Source organism: Dasypus novemcinctus, chromosome 7, assembly GCF_030445035.2.
Source record: "Dasypus novemcinctus isolate mDasNov1 chromosome 7, mDasNov1.1.hap2, whole genome shotgun sequence".
Taxonomy (NCBI): Eukaryota; Metazoa; Chordata; class Mammalia; order Cingulata; family Dasypodidae; genus Dasypus; species Dasypus novemcinctus.
In genome coordinates this window covers 79,473,879-79,490,328 of record NC_080679.1, presented here as the reverse complement: position 1 = coordinate 79,490,328, position 16,450 = coordinate 79,473,879, and the positions used below count along the sequence as shown (strand labels likewise).

Below are 16,450 nucleotides of genomic sequence, written 5' to 3'. Positions count from 1 at the left end.
TGTATTGAACCGTAAACTCCAACAGGTCAGGCAGGCATCAGTACATTCTTTTCTATTTTTACAGCCCAAGTATAATGTGGCACATAGCAGGGCTAAATATGTATTCATGGTATGAATGGAGAATGTTTATGGGTCCAAGTAAGAAGATTTTTATTAAAACATATTATTGGGATTGAAAACAGAAAATAAAACAGAAAGTAAATAAATATGTTTCAATTCAATCAATATTTGTTGAGCAAATATTATGAACTGGCCCTAAATATCTACTGTAAATCTTTACTGAGAGTTTTACCTCATGATTTAAATTTCACAAAGCCCTTTTATAAACATTATGACATAATATTTACATACAGATGTGATATACAACATTAATCAAAAATATATTTCAAATATAAAGTCAGAAGGTACATTAAGGGTATGTATATCAGAATTAAGTTGTGCTAATAATGTGAAATTTACAGAAATATAAAACAGGGAGATAACAGAAATATTAATAAAGGGTGACTATTAAAAATGAGACTAAATCTCATTTCAAAGCTAATTGATTCAGGGGAAGTAGATACTAATTTTACTGTAGATTGCCTTTAAAGATATTTAATCAGTAGGCCCCAAGAAAACGAAAGTTTCTTCACCTTGTATCCCCAACAATCAACTAGCACAAAATATGTGAACATGATATCATAAGGTTACCTTCCTGCCAGGACTGAACTTTGTGAACTTGCAGGTGGGAGGTAAATCTATAAAGACAGCAGCTTTCCTCACCCCTTCATACCATATCCACCCAGCATGCTCCGCCTTCTGCAGTCTCTGAGGCAGCGGCTGACTAAACAGTACTTTGTGATTGTTCTGATTGCCTCGCAATTTAGCATGGACTCAGAATGACTGGGCCTGCCACTCATTTCTTCAGAGTGTGCTGCCAGACTATATTCCAACCAGAGGAATTTGCCCTTTATGGTAATCGCAAAGGAATGTGGTTTGCCACCTGAGAAATGACACAACTCCAAGGACACATTCAGAGACTCTTGCCTCTACATTCTGTTCCTGGAAACTGAGTTCAGGGCTTCAGGTAATCTGTGGCCCTGGAAATTATTCATCAAAGAAAAATGCTCACTGTTCCCTGCGAAAGACTGATACTCACCTTCACCTCTGGTCTGGAAGGATAATGGAATGTCACATTATGGAATTCAATTTCACCCTTGATTCGATCCAACTTGTAACCATCTTCTGACATGCAGTCGATGACTGGTTTCTGGAGCAGAATATCAAAAGGTAAAGAGCTATATTATACTCATTTACTTTAAATCACAGTTTAATTTTACTTATAAAATAGAAAAGCAACCTGGCAAAACACTGCAGATATGCTAAAGATTAATTACCAAACTATTTATTAATAATGGTAATAATCATAGTTACCATTTATTGAAATCTTACTACACACAGAAAATAATATACAGAGTGTTTTTTTAGCTCCTGTGATTGACTTTTTTTTTTTTTTACAAATACTCCATATCCACCAGACATACACTCTTCCATTACCTCCATCCCACAGTAACTTCTAATCTACTTTCTGTCTCTGTGAATTTGCTGTTTCTAGACATCTTTATAAGAGACATCTTATAGTATCTCTCCCTTTGTATCTTGCTTATATCACTGAGCATAATGTTCTCAAGATTTTTCCATTTTGTAGCATGTCTAAGAACTTCATTCTTTTTTATGGCTAGATAATATTTCATTGTGTATATTATCACATTTTGTTTAACCATTCCTTTCCGGAAAGACACTTAAGTTGTTTCCAACTATTGGCTATTGTGAATAATGCTGTTATAAGCATTGGTGTGCTCTTCTCATTTATGTGCTGCCACTGTAACCTAACTAGACTGCAGAAGTGGAGTCTCAGGTTAAATATTCTGCCTAGTGACAACCAAGTTGGATCCACTAGTACTCTACCTTTGAGTATTCAGTGTAGATGATGATTAAATCTGAATTTCCTCAACTGGGGTCTTGAAATACTACAAACTTTGAGTTTTTAAGTTTATTTTCACCTCTGTTGTTAATAGTGGACCTAATCTAGGACTTAACCATTCTAGTTAATCAGAAAAGCATGAGGGCTACCTCCAGCCACCAGAACAATCCAAGGTCAGCTTCTTCCTTCTCCCATAACTAGTACGGTAAACTCATCAACATAGCTCTACTCAAGGGTGTAGTATAATCTACTTTCTTCTTCTTGAGTCTCCAGTAGATAAAAATATAATTTTTCTTTATATATAAATACATCATTTTTTAAAAGTTGCAAATGCCTTAATTTTTGTAGTATTTCGTAGTTTCAGGGAACTTTTGGAATCATCACCTTATTTGAGCATATGACAACCTAAGACAGAGGTAGAAGTTACATCGCTCAACTTTTTCATGTGACTTTTTTTTCTGACATTCTGTTTTTGAGAGACAAAGGCCAATATATGAAACCCAGTATATGAAACCAAAAATGGAAAACAGATAAAATGGTGAGTGGTTTCCTTCAGCAGGTTACAGTATCATTATTGTTTGGCAGAAAATACTCATGGTTTGGGGGACCACAAAACAACTCTGCAGATTTCCAGAGTTTTTTTTTTCCTCTTTCTTTCTTTTTTTCCCAGGAGATATCAGGGATTGAACTTGGGACCTCATACACGTGAAGCAGGTGCTCAACCACTGAGCTATATCTGCCTCCCCCAGGGCTTTTGATACTTAGCCCAGGACATTTTTTCACAGAGGAACAACATATTGCCATCTTTTATCTTTGGGTTTTGACTCACTAGCTTGACCTCCAATGTGCTCCAATATATTAACCAGGATAAACTCCAGCCAGGCTACCAAGATTCTTTGCAACCTTATGTAGACTTCCCATCACACTTTGGAGATAATCCCATTTCATGAACTTGGTCTTTAATCCCTGCATGATCTGACTTTTTCCCATCTCTCCAGCCTTGGCCTCTTGCTCCCTTTGTTCAGTCACAGTGGACTCCTTTCAGATCCATGGATTAAGCACTGTCCCACCTGGAAGACTCTCTTCAATGAATACTCTCCCTGCTCTTACTTCCCAGGCACCCCTGTCCCCACAAACTCCTTTGCATGGCTGACTTTCCTCCTTTGGTTCTCAGCTCAATGCCATCACCTCAGGGATGTTATCACCACTACCCAATCTAAAGACTCCTCTCCCAATCCCAGTCACTATCAAAGCAGTTTTATTTTCTTCATTGCTCTTCTCACTCTCTGGTATTATCTTATTTTTGAATGTGCTTACTTTTTTATTCCTGTCTTCTAGTGTGAGTATGACAGCAGAGGCCTTATTTGTTCTAGTACACTATGTCATTCCTGATTCTTAGAATGGGCTGGGCTCGTGATAGCACTTAAGTATTGTCAAATAAAGCACATTGTGCTAGCTGCTCATATTTTTTAACACAGAGGTTAAATTCCTCAGGGTTTCACCCACACACACACACACTGCTAATGACCTTTACATACCCGGTCTATTGTCGCAAAAATACTGGTGGCTGCTGCACGTCCAGTTGCAAAGGCTTCCAAACAAGGAGAGGCATTGCCCAGATTTAAAGCTCCTATTAAGACACCGAGGAAAATCTGAAATGAAAAGAGAGAGACAGAGTTTTCAGGTGTTTCTGTGGATTTGTAAATCTTGCTCACTATCATTTAGACCATCCATGTGAGTTTAGATATTCCTCAGAAACATTCTTCAAGGGGAGTTTGACAGCTAAATGGGTTTTTAGAGACTCCTTTTTTTAAAAAAAGATACTTAGATTACACAAATAACATATAAAAAATATAAGAAATTCCCATATGCCCTGCTGCCACATTTTCCCACATTAACAACATCCTTTATTAGTAAGATACATTCATTACAATTGATGAACACATTTTTGAGCACTGCCACTAAGTTTGGATTAAAATTTACATTGTAGTTTACATTCTCTCCCACCCAGTTCTGTAGGTTATGGCAAGATATATAATGGCCTGCATCTGTCATTGCAATGTCATTCAGAAAAATTCACAAGTCCCGAAAATTCCCCTGTATTACACCAGTTTTTTCCTTACCCTGCCCTCAGAATTTCCAGTGGCCCCCGCTTCCATATCAGTGATATATTTTCTTACATTGCTAGAATCACAATAAGTCTATAGTAGAATACCAGTAAGTCTACTTTAGTCCATAGTTCATTTCTCAATCCTGAGAATTCTGGGAAGGTGATGCCCACTCCACCTCTAATTGAGAGGGGGCTGTGATCCCAGGGAGCGGATGGATGGGATTCTCTTGCTTGCAGTTGTAGGTTCTCTCAGTTCCTTGATATGGTAGTTTTCCTTCATCACTTCCTTGTTAGCCATCCTGGGTGAAACTAATGAACTGGAGAGTAGATGTTGCAACTCCATTGAGATTCAGAGCCAACTTGGCACATGGATGCCCAAAGATTTAAGTCTCTTAGACGTACACATACCAACTCTAGTACTAATTATAGGTTCAAATAGAAAAACAGAAGAGTCATGGATAGGGAAATGACAGCTGAGTCCAAATTTGTCACATTGGGGAGAATAAATTCCAAAGTAGGGCCCATTGGCAAGGCACCAAACTCCTGGGCTATCTGCCCTGATTAGAGTTATCTAGATGTCTCCTGAGCCATCAGGAGCCCTGCTATTTGGGGTAGTATCTACTTTGGCAGTCAATGAGATCCTGCTGAGACATACATAAGGGTAACCTCTGAAACAACCGCCCAATCGAAGTCTCTTAGCCATATAAACTCATCTGTCTTTACCTTTTCCCCTTTTTGGTCAAGGTCTTTTTCCAGTTGCATTGCTAGTTGGTGCTTAGTAGTAATCCCTTCATGCCAGGGAGGCTTATCCTTGGGAGTCATGTCCCACACTGGGAGGAAGGCCTCACAGATAAAATGTGGTAAAGATGGTAATTTTTTTTCTTGTCGTTCTTCAGTTACATTTTATTTTATTTTTTCTAATTCCATAACAATCAGAGATTATAATCTACATGATTTCTTCTTTTGAAATCTCATAAATGATTCCAAAGATGTGTTTTTAAAAATTTCATTGTGATTTATTGATTGTATATTAATCCATTTAACCTTTTAAATATTTGCTCTATTGATTTTTATTGTCTTTTTTTAAAGATACATAGATTACAGAAAATGTTTTATTAAAAAACATAAGAGGTTCCCATATACCGTACCCCCCACACATACTCCTCCCACATCAATAACCTCTATCATCAGTGTGGCACATTCATTGCATTTGATGACAACATTTTGGAGCACTGCTACACTGCATGGATTATACTGTACATTGCAGTTTACACTCTCCCCCAGTCCATTCAGTGGGTTATGGCAGGATATACAATGTCCTGCATCTGTCCCTGCAATACATTCAGGACAACTCCAAGTCCTGAAAATACCCCCATATCACACCTCTTCTTCCTTCTCCCTGTCCTCAGCAACTCCCATGGCCACTGTCTCCACATCAATGATATATTTTCTTCTATTGCTAGTTACAAAAATTTTAGAGTTGAAAACCAGTAAGTCCACTCTAATCCATATTTTATTACTCCATCATGAGGACCCTGGGATGGTGATGTCCACTCCACCTCTAAATCAGGAGGGGGCTTAGATCTCACATGCTGATGGATGGGAGTCTCCTGCTTGTAGTTGTAGACTCTCTTGGTTCCCTGGTGTGGTGGTTGACCAACCTCATCACCCTGTTAACTGACCTGGGTAAGTCCAAAGAACCAGAGAGTAGGTGTTACAACTCTGCTGAGGCTCAGGGTCCAGCTGACACATGGACAGTCCAGAGATTCAAGTCTCCTGAGCATACACCAACCTCAGTTCCAACCACAGGTTCAGTAAAAGTAACAGAAGAGGCATGTGTAGAGAGGTCACATCTGAGTCCAATTCCATCACTCTCAGGAGCACAAATTCCAAAGTAGGGCTCTCTGGAAGGGCACTGAACTCCAGAGCCATATGCCATGGCCATAGGACCTGGCTGTCTCTGTAGCCCTCAGAGGCACCACTATCTGGGGTTGTATCTACTTGGCTGCTTCTGGGATCTTGCTGAGATGTGCATAAACATGACCCTTCTGATAACCTCCCGACTCATTTTGGAGTCTCTTAGCCATATAAACTCATTTGTCCTTACCAATTCCCCCTTTTATTCAAGGTCTTTTACCATCACCAGCCGGTGCTTGGTAGTAATCCCTTGGCGCCAGGGAGACTCATCCCCAAGAGTCATGTCCCATGCTATAGGGAAGGTAATGCATTTTCATGCTGAGTTTGGCTTAGAGAGAGATCACATTTGGGCAAGAAGGAAGCCCCCAGGAGGTAACTTTTAGGCACCCTGCGGCTCTAGGCCTAGTTGAAATTACAAGCACACAGGCTCATAAGCCTAGTTGTTGGTATCAAGGGCCCATCATTGGACCATCCTTCTTTGCTGGTCTTTGCCCTTGCACTTGGGGAACTGTTGCTATTCCATTGGGGAATGTGACAGAGCTTCTCAGGATGGGAACTCAACACTCTCAGTTGTCATGTGTAACTCTACCCACTATGACAATACTTAACAAACATACAAACATATCTATATGCCCTACAAGCATGTCCTGGAGAACTCCCTCCCACCCATGCATCCCTCATCAATGACACCCCACACCAGTGCTCTCCCCTGCCATAGGGTAATTTGATTCATATATAAACAACCTTAGAATGGTTTTCTGATCTAAGATCAGTTCGACTGTCCTAGATATCAGTACTTACAGTAGGATATCTACTCCTACTAAAAGTAATAACAACAACAATAAGGTATATTTCTAAGTGCTTTACCTGTTTTACTTCATTTAATCCTTTCAAAGAAGAAGGAGAGATGTATGGAGGTACCCTAAATCACAACAAGTAATATGTATTTGACTAGCCATGCTGGCTAGCTTCCAAACATACCTGCTTCTGACGGCAAACAGGGCAAAACCTGGGTCCCTGTGTAGATCTGGGGAAGCTGCCCTTTGACTCATCAACCTAACTGTCTCATTAAGTTAGAAGAATCCTACCTGATCATGGTCAGATATTCCTGCCAAATAGTGTCTGTTTTTATCAATGTTTTTATAAAAGTGAGGACATAATGACATAATTCTTCAAGTTGGCTTTTAAGAAGAGCACAAGTGTTTTCCCACTCCATCAATCAAAGGGATTGGTCCTGGTCTCATGACTCACACAGAGGTCATTTCATTGTCAACATGTAGTGGGGACTGGAGTTATTTGCCAAACTAAAGTTTGGCTCCTCCACAAATGTAGTCTTTTGCAGATGATCAGATGATCTCAGCTTGTGGTGGTTTCCAAAGGCCAGATGCCACCACCTAGTTATATATGCATGGGGCAAATTACCCTAAAGTATCCTCCCGGTCTCTTTCTTCTTTGTGGCTCAAGCGGCAGGATCACCAAATGCCTCAGAGCTCCCAGTCATCTCCCTGCCTCTCCATTCCATACCACAGGATAATTAACAGGATCAGGGTTGCTCCATACAGGTAGTATGCCAGCCCTCTCATGCTCCTTCCTGAATTCTCTGCCTTATGTGTGGGACAAACATTTCTCTCTTTGTCCTTCTCTTTCCTTTTCCTCGATAATAGCATATGGCCAGATTACTTAATCTTTCTAAACTCCAATTTCTTTATCTTTAACATGAAAATAATGATCATATATACCTCATAGGATTGTTGCTAGGATTAAGTGAGAAAATGTGTGCAAATAGATTAATCCAGTGCCAGTCACATAAATAATGGTGGTGATGATGATAATGATGGAAGTAGCACGTAGGAGGTAGTGAAAGGAACAGATGGAACTATTTTTATGGTCTAATTTGGCATAAGACCTCTCTCATCAAGGCCTTAATACTTGAGCAAGGGAAGCTTTCCACAGGATCTAGAGCAGTAGACTGTAAATGTTTTCCGTAAGGAGCCTGATGGTCAATATTTTAGGTTTTGTGGGCCAGTCTCTGAAGCAACTATTAAACCAGCTGTTGTGGAGTGAAAGCAGTTACATAGAAGTATAAGTTTATTTCCAATAAAACATTATTGACCAAAACAAGTAGAGGGCTAGATTTGGCTCTGTAGTTTGCCAACCCCTAGTCTAGAGTCTAGACTGACTCTCTGGAGCCTCAAATGCAGTTTGGGATCAAACCTGTGCTCTGCCTGGCTTTCAGAGCCATTATCTCATGAACATGTCTCTCTGGGAGTTTGAGAGGAGGCATGAGTGAGACAGGACAGAGTCCCACACTTAATGTCATCACAGTAGCAGGCACACATCCCTAGAGACCATTTAACTTGAATGATCCACTCTTTAGTCCTGTGGACAACAATGTGGGAAGAGGGAGGGGAGGCGAGACTGAGGAGACCACTCCATCTGTGGGTGTGCTCTGCTGGGAATGGAGGTCTGTGGCCACTAGGAGACAGATCCAGAGGTAGGAAAGCAGTGGTTAATGGATCGGACCACCAAGTCACAGACACCTAGTTCTAATCCCTACTCTCTGCTGTTTGGCATGTGCTTCTTAACTTTATGGGACTCCATTTCATTTTTAAAGTGGTAGTATAATACCACCAATTGCAGAGGGAAATTGAATTTTATGTATGGAATTATGATGAACATCTCTCTCAGAGCATGGCACATTGTAATACACTGACTAAAAGTTTTTTTCTACTATTTTTATTTTTAAAATAATTTAATCCCCAAATTTAAGAGGGCCATGGAAAAGCAGAATTCCACACCATTCAGTTTTCCTTCAGGTTTTTCCTGACAGACCATAGCACATTTTTGTCTATATACAAATGATACTAATTACAGTCACTTATGTGAACTACTTACCATTTATGTCCAGTTACCATGCAGCCAGTAATGATTTTGTGCATCACAAAATGTGTTAACCTAATTGTAATTAATTTAGTGGATTAAAACATTATATTCAGCTCATGCATACTTAGCATTCAAAGTATGTTTCTCAGAAGTACAGCCAAGTACTTACAATTAGAAAAGAAAAAGAAAGAGAGAGAGAGGCAGAGAGAACTGTGACTTTACTGTTAAAAGATATCTCTTATCTTCCCAAAGAAAAAAAATTTTAAGGTGTAGCAGAAGTTTATAGCAAGAGATTAGGAGTAAGAGGTTAACATTGATGATTACTCAGCTAACATGGAGTTGAAGAAGGTCAACCACCACACCAGGGGGCCAAGAGTGCCTACAATTGAAAGCAGGAGAATTGCATCCAGCATCCATGTGGAATCTAAGCCCCCTCTTGATAGAGATGTGGAGTGGACACAACCATTCCAAGGTCCACAGGATGGAGGAATAGAGTATGGATTAGAGTGGACTTACTGATATTCTATTCATGAACTATTATGATTAGTAATCGAAGAAAATGTAGCATTGGTGTGGAGAAAGTGGCCATGGTGACTGCTGGGGGTAGGGAATGGGAGGAAGAGATGAGATGTGGGGGCGTTTTCGGGACTTGGAGTTGTCCTGGGTGGTGCTGCAGGGACAGTTAGGACATTGCATGTCCCCCATGGCCCACTGGGTGGAATGTGGGAGAGTGAGGGCTATGATGTGGACCATTGACCATGAGGTACAGCGGTGCTCAGAGATGTATTCACCAAATGCAATGAATGTCTCATGATGATGGAGGAGATTGTTGCTATGGGGGGAGGAGTGGGGTGAGGGGGGTGGGGAGCATATGGGGACCTCATATTTTTTTAATGTAATATTAAAAAAAAAAGACAAAAAAAATGTTAGAGACACATAATATACCATGTCTGCACATGTAAGTACTCAAGAAATATCAATTGAAAGAATGAATTATTTACAGAAAGAAGAGACCAGCTCACAGGCCAACTGATAGGAAACTAGAAGATGAGAACCATAAAACTGGATTCTTGCTAAGAAGAGTTACTAAAGGGGTTTAATCCAGTGTTTCCAACTGGAATTGTGTATTACTTAATTTTCAATTTACCAATTCATTTTTTTTCGGAAACATTTAGGCATGTCTCTCCTCTCTCCTTGGAGATACAGAATAAAAATGAAGGATGGCTTTTATCAGTGCATGTCTTTCTTCAGAGTGAGGAGTTATAAGCAGCTGGAACTAAACTCAACTACAGGTACCTCTAGTTTAGTAATTATCAAAAGTCCTTGGGAAGCAGACGTGGCCCAGTGGTTAGGGCATCCGCCTACCACATGGGAGGTCTGCGGTTCAAATCCCGGGCCTCCTTGACCTGTGTGGAGCTGCCCCATGTGCAGTGCTGATGCGCGCAAGGAGTGCCCTGCCATGCAGGGATGCCCCCTGCATAGGGGAGCCCCATGCACAAGGAGTGCACCCCATAAGGAGAGCCGCCCAGTGCGAAAGAAAGTTCAGCCTGCCCAGAAATGGTGTCGCACACACGGAGAACTGACACAACAGGATGACACAACAAAAAGAAACACAGATTCCCATGCTGCTGACAACAGAAGCAGACAAAAACAAGAGCGCGCAGCGAATGGACACAGAGAGCAGACAACTGGGGGGAGTGGGGGGATAGGGGGGTGGGAGCAGACAACTGGGAAAGAGAGAGAAATTAATAAAATAAATCTTAAAAAAAAAAGAAGTCCTCAAAAGTAACTATATCAATAAAGACAATGAACTTAAAAAGAAAGAAGATAAGGAACTTCATAGTCAGATTTCAGATCTGCAATCCTTTCACGAGCTTTTCAAACATGCAAACCTATATCTAAGTGGTTAAGTAAGTTGCTAAATTATTAATAACACTTTCCATCTATACTATCCCTTTAACATTTGCAAAGCATTTAAATATGCGTTATGGCTTTGATTTTCTCTACAAAGTTCAAAGTGATGTCAACCATTCATGTTGCAAAGAAGAAGTGAATTTAAAAAGTCATTCTCAGTTTATTATCATGCTTTTAATGAAAAAGTCAGAAACTTACAATGGTTATATTGTGACCGCTGATAACCATTTCTATTTGCGAATCAAATTGCCATTCAGTTTTCCCGAGAAGTGTGTTTATATCAAAGCAGTAGATCTAGATTTGCAGGCTTTCAGCTAGAAAATTTCTGGTAATACAAATTTTGGTGTTTTAAAAAAATTGGTGCTCGTTCCATTTGGCATCTGGATCCAAAATAATATATATTTCTTAAATCCTATGTGAAACAACTTCCCATTGCCCTGCACTTTGATATAATATACTTCTCCAGATAACTTTAAATTTGGTTAACTGTCTCAACTTTACCTCCTAAATAATACTTGAATCAGTCTATGTCTTTCCATTTCCACTGCCATCACCCTGATCCAAACTACTAGCATCTCTCCTCCTGGGCCACTGGAAGGTCTTTTTGCATCCATCATTGCCTCATCCCAGTCAGAGATGATGAAGCAGATGTGGCTCAAGGAGTTGGGTACCTGCCTACCACATGGGAGGTCCCGGATTTGGTTCCTGGTGCCTCCTAAAGAAGACAAGCAAGACAGCAAGCTGATGCATCAAGATAATGCAGTGAGGTGACGCAATCAAGAGACTGCAAGGAAACACAAGGAGAGACATAGAAACAGGGAGTGGAGGTTTCTCAAGGGATTAGGCATCTCCCGCCCACAAAGGAGGGCCCATGTGCAGTTCCCGGTACAGGTGCCTCCTAGAAAGAAGTCACGCAGACAGCAAGGGCAAACAATGGCAGGGGTGGGGCAGGGATAAATAAATATATATATATTTTAAAGTGATCTTATCCTCTCCCTTCATTCATAAACCCTTCTCTGGCTTCTCGTTACTCTTAGGATTAATTACCTTGCCCTCACATAGGCCTCCCTCCCATCTCTCAAGCTAATCTACCCTCACTCCCCTCCCTGAGCTCTAGCTAGAGCTATTAAAACCAGGGTCCCTCCCACATCTTAGGACATTTGCTTCTGCTGTTCTCTCTGATGCCAATTCTTTCCCAGTCCCACTCCTTACCCTTTTCTGACATCATATTCAAAGTCAAACATTGCTTCATTTATTTCTTCAACAAATGTCTTTTGAGAGCCCATTATGTGCCAAGTTCCGAACTACGGCAAATTAAACAAATCAGGCCCCTGATTTCATAGAGCTTACTGTGTAAGGGCAGAAAAGAGGTAGCAGACAAATGTGAATGACGAACTAATGCAAACTTTCAATTTTATATGAAGAACGAAGGAAAAGTACAACACGCCGTAAAATAGAATAAAGATTAGATGAGCATTGGAGACCAGAGTGGGGAAGTGCCATTCAGCTGAGAAGTGAACCGTGACAAGTCCAGCTGAGTAACATAACCCAGGGAGGAAGGGCCTTGGGAGAGGAAACAGGAGAAAAGTCATCTCTGACTGAGCCACGCCTGGTTACTCTGCTATTTCCTGTCAACTTGCCCTATACTCTACTTTCTAGCACATGCCACCACTTACCATCAGCTATGCGATTATTTAACTGTTGTTTATCTTCCCCCACAAAACTGTAAATTCCACTGGGACAAAGATCACATTTCTTTTCCTCACTAAAGTACCTGGCACTTTGTATGGATCTGGCACATAGTAGATGCTCAATAATTATTTATTGCATGAATAACTGAAAGGACACTGAAAATTAAAGTACCCATGGCATTATGCAGTTTAAGCTGCTATAGCACAAGTGAGTAATAAAAGATATTTGTATTAAATGTTCAGTAGATGATATTATGGACTTGGTATTACAGTAACTCATGTTTCACAAATATGTTCATTAGTGCATATCTTGTACTACTGTTAAGCTCAACTATGTGAGCTATTAAATTTCACCCAAGTGATCAGTAACTTTTCATTTTCATGCATATTATCTTTTGAACTGCAATGAGAAAATCATAGTTTCACAGCTATAAAATCTTAAGCTAACTGGAAATGATTAAATTGCTGGCCTCATGAATTGAAATACGTAGGATCCCTTTAGTACAAAATGCATAACTATCGTTTGCCTCTGCAGATGAACACCTTCAAATCATGAATACATTCCTCCTTCAGACACTAAAAGAATAAACAAAATGTATTAACAGTGGATTTTTCTGAGATACCAGTGGAATATGATATGTCTAAGTCAAGATCAAGGTACCTGGACAAGGGTTCCTGCTGTGTATTCTCCTTCATCCAAGACAAGTCTAGAGCCATACCAGAAGGTCAGTGCATAGCATAAGAAGATGAGACACCAGACATATCCAGTGAAGAATCCCATCACTATACCTTTTCTAATTCCCCAACGCTGGGCAAATACAAGATTTTTTTCATACCTGTGAAGAGAAAAATTCAGATGCAGCAGCTCAAGTTACAATATTAAAAACTGGCCACACCCTACTTTGGAGTTTGTGCTCCTGAGTATGACAGAGTTGGACTCAGATGAGACTTCTCTACACAGCCTCTTCTGTCCCTACTATTTTGAACCTATAGTTGGCACTGGAATTGGTAGGTGTACGTCCAAGAGACTTGAATCTCCAGGCTGTCCATGTGCCAGCTGGGCCCTGAGCTGCAGGAGAGGTGCAACACCTACTCTCCAGTTCATTGGACTCACCCAGGAAAACTAACAAGGAGGTAAGGATGGACAACCACCAAATTAAGGAACTGAGAGAGTCTACAACTGCAAGCAAGAGAGTTCCATCCATCAGCCCTATGGGATCGAAGCCTCCTCTCAATTAGAGGTAGAATGGGCATCACCATCCCAGAATCCTCATGATTGGGGAATAAAATATGGACTAGAGTGGACTTACTGGTATTCTACTAAAGACTTACTGTGATTCTAGCAATGGAAGAAATTATATCACTGATCTGGAGACAGAGATCACTGGAGGTGCTGAAGTCAGGGTGAGGGGAAAAGAGGTGTAATTTGGGGACATTTTTGGGACTTGGAATTGTCCTGAATGACAGTGCAAAGACAGGTACAGGTCATTATATATCCTGCCATAACCTACAGAATTGAATGGGAGAGAGTGTAAACTACAGTGCAAACTATAATCCATGCTTAGTGGCAATGCTCCAAAACGTGTTCATCAATTTCAATGAATGTACCATACTAATGAAAGAAGTTGTTAATGTGGGGAAAAGTGGAAGGTATAGGGAGTGGGACATATGGGAATCCCTTATATTTTTTTATGTAACATTTTATAATCTAAGTATCTTTTAAATATAAATAAAATATATATATATATATATATTTAAATGGCCACAATGCAATGATTTTACTAAATGATTATAAAACCATCCCAAGCATAGAGCAGCTTTAGAGAAAGAAAACTACCACAACCTCTGTATAGTTATTTAAAGTTTGTTTCAACCTGGCAATGAAATGTGTTGAAGAGATGATACATCCCAAAGCCTCATGGTGAATTGCTGCTCAGATGAGTAACAGTGGGATCAACTTTACTTTATGACAAAAGAATTTTCAGCACAAACGCTTTGACATTAGGGAGCCAGTACTACTTGTGCTTGAATAATTTTCTCGAGATATTGCATACTTTCTGTCAGAAAATGATGCAACTGACCCCAAACAAACAATTCAGGTGATTTGGGTGCTTTTGTCCCAGATTTGGAACTAGTGTTTGCAGACATTCACCCATCTGGCCTGTGACCAAGATGTTATTTTGTAAGAAAGCTCGCTAGGTTCAAGGGTATAGTCAACAGCTATGGGACATAGATAACTGAAACTATCTGGAAATTCAACCCAGATACTGAAGAACTAGGCTTCAGTGATTCTACGATCTAGCCTTTAACCACAGACACTGTCTTACTGTTCAGACATTCTATAGCTGTCTTCCAAAATCTTGAAAAATAATTTCATAGGGAACTTTCGACCTCTCACAAGGCACAAACTAAAGGACTATCGTATGTTTTATTCAGTTTTTAAAATATGTACACTCTCTCTTTTATCTACAATAAGGATAATCAATTCCTTTTATGGTGGAGAAAATATATTACTAAAATTTTGTATGAGAAAATTTTTATGAACTAGAAAAAGGAAAAGGAAAAAATAAAAAGAAAAAAACTAAAAAGAAATGAAAAACAAAGTATTAACAAATTAAACCAAGAGATAGAGAGGAGAGAAGAAAGAGAAAGAAAGAAAGAAAGAGAGAGAGAGGGAGGGAGGGAGGGAGGGAGGGAAAGGAACGGAAAGGAAAGAATAGAGATTGTTAAGTGTAGTGTCTTTTTCATTTGGTAAATGTGGTAGTGATGGAGAATGACATCACAATATATCCATAATACATAAAATAAGAGCTTCCATTAATTTCGTGCTTTTAAATTTAATCAGTACCTTGCACATAGAAGGCACTAGAGAAATACCAGATGAATTAAGGAATAAACAAAATTGTACTTTTGGATAACTCTGTTGTTTTTGGCCATTTAGTTTTTTATTTTCATTAAGAATTAATCTCTGGAATGATGGTCTATGATATATCAATACTAAATTTTGTTTGAAAAAATAGAAACCTCATCAAACTTTATAAAGAGCATGTAGCACAGCAGCTGAATAAAATAAAATAAGTTCAATAAAAATGTGTGGAATTACATTTTGGATCTTGTAGGCTTTTCTTTAATGGCAGCAAATAGGGTTATAGACAGGCATAAGGTAGTATGTATGTGATATATGTGCTGTGTACATTGCTGCCAGTGTTTGAAACAAACATCTAATCTTAGACAGGCTTTCTAAAATACACCAACCACAACTTCTTCAAAATGACATAACTAAAGGCTGGAGGACTTTTTACAGTGTGTTGACCCATCTGAATGCCTCTGCTTAGTAGCTAGCTCTTGAACAAAAACTCTCTCAGGGTGCCACAGACCACGGTGGATCTTCCATGAGTATGATGGGGAAGATTCCAGAGTACTATTCTAGTCCGTGAAATTCAGGAAAGAGGCAGACATTCCAATTAACCAACCTTTCAACCTCTCGTTTTTCACCACCAAAAGCAGCCACTGTTCGCACAGATGAAATGACTTCATCAGCCACAGACCCTGCTTTGGCGTAGGCCTTCAACTCGTAATCAGTAAACTTGGATACACTCTAAAATCCAAAAGAAGAGAAGAAAACGTGAAGACCAGGTAATTAGGTAAGGCAGCCCGTCATTCAGTGTGTCCTTTCACAGCGTAAACTTGTGGCAGAGCATAAAACAAGACCGGATTTTCACTGCAACATCGTTTGCCGGAGGGAAGAATTTGGTACTAGTTTGGTGATTGTTAAGCCTTGCCCGTGGTGATGGTTGCACAACTTTGAGTCTAATTAATGCCACTGTGTTGCATACTTAAAATGGTTAAAATGACAAGTTGAATGTTATATATACTTTACCACGATTAAAATAATTTTAAAACTCCCTCACAGAATAAGTCCCAAACATGGCATTCCATGAGATTAAAGAGTTTCAGTCATTATGCTAATGA

The 16,450-nt window shown here is 39.7% G+C and overlaps 1 protein-coding gene and 1 long non-coding RNA gene across 3 annotated transcripts in view; one reads left to right on the top strand and one right to left on the bottom strand.

The window, feature by feature from the left end:
• The window catches only part of ABCB11 (ATP binding cassette subfamily B member 11), a 147,347-nt gene that overhangs the window by 83,976 nt on the left and 46,921 nt on the right, over positions 1–16,450 (bottom strand). For both annotated transcript variants that reach the window (XM_058300685.2, XM_058300684.1), the window contains exons 9-12: positions 15,952–16,076; positions 13,140–13,314; positions 3,502–3,615; positions 1,139–1,249 (exon numbers count right to left, since the gene is read on the bottom strand). In XM_058300685.2, the coding sequence (XP_058156668.1) occupies positions 1,139–1,249; positions 3,502–3,615; positions 13,140–13,314; positions 15,952–16,076 (525 nt within the window). The remainder of the gene's footprint in view (positions 1–1,138; positions 1,250–3,501; positions 3,616–13,139; positions 13,315–15,951; positions 16,077–16,450) is intronic.
• On the top strand, positions 1,175–15,580 carry LOC139439317 (uncharacterized). Its single transcript, XR_011649260.1, has 2 exons — positions 1,175–1,269; positions 13,014–15,580. It is a non-coding gene; the product is annotated as an uncharacterized lncRNA (long non-coding RNA).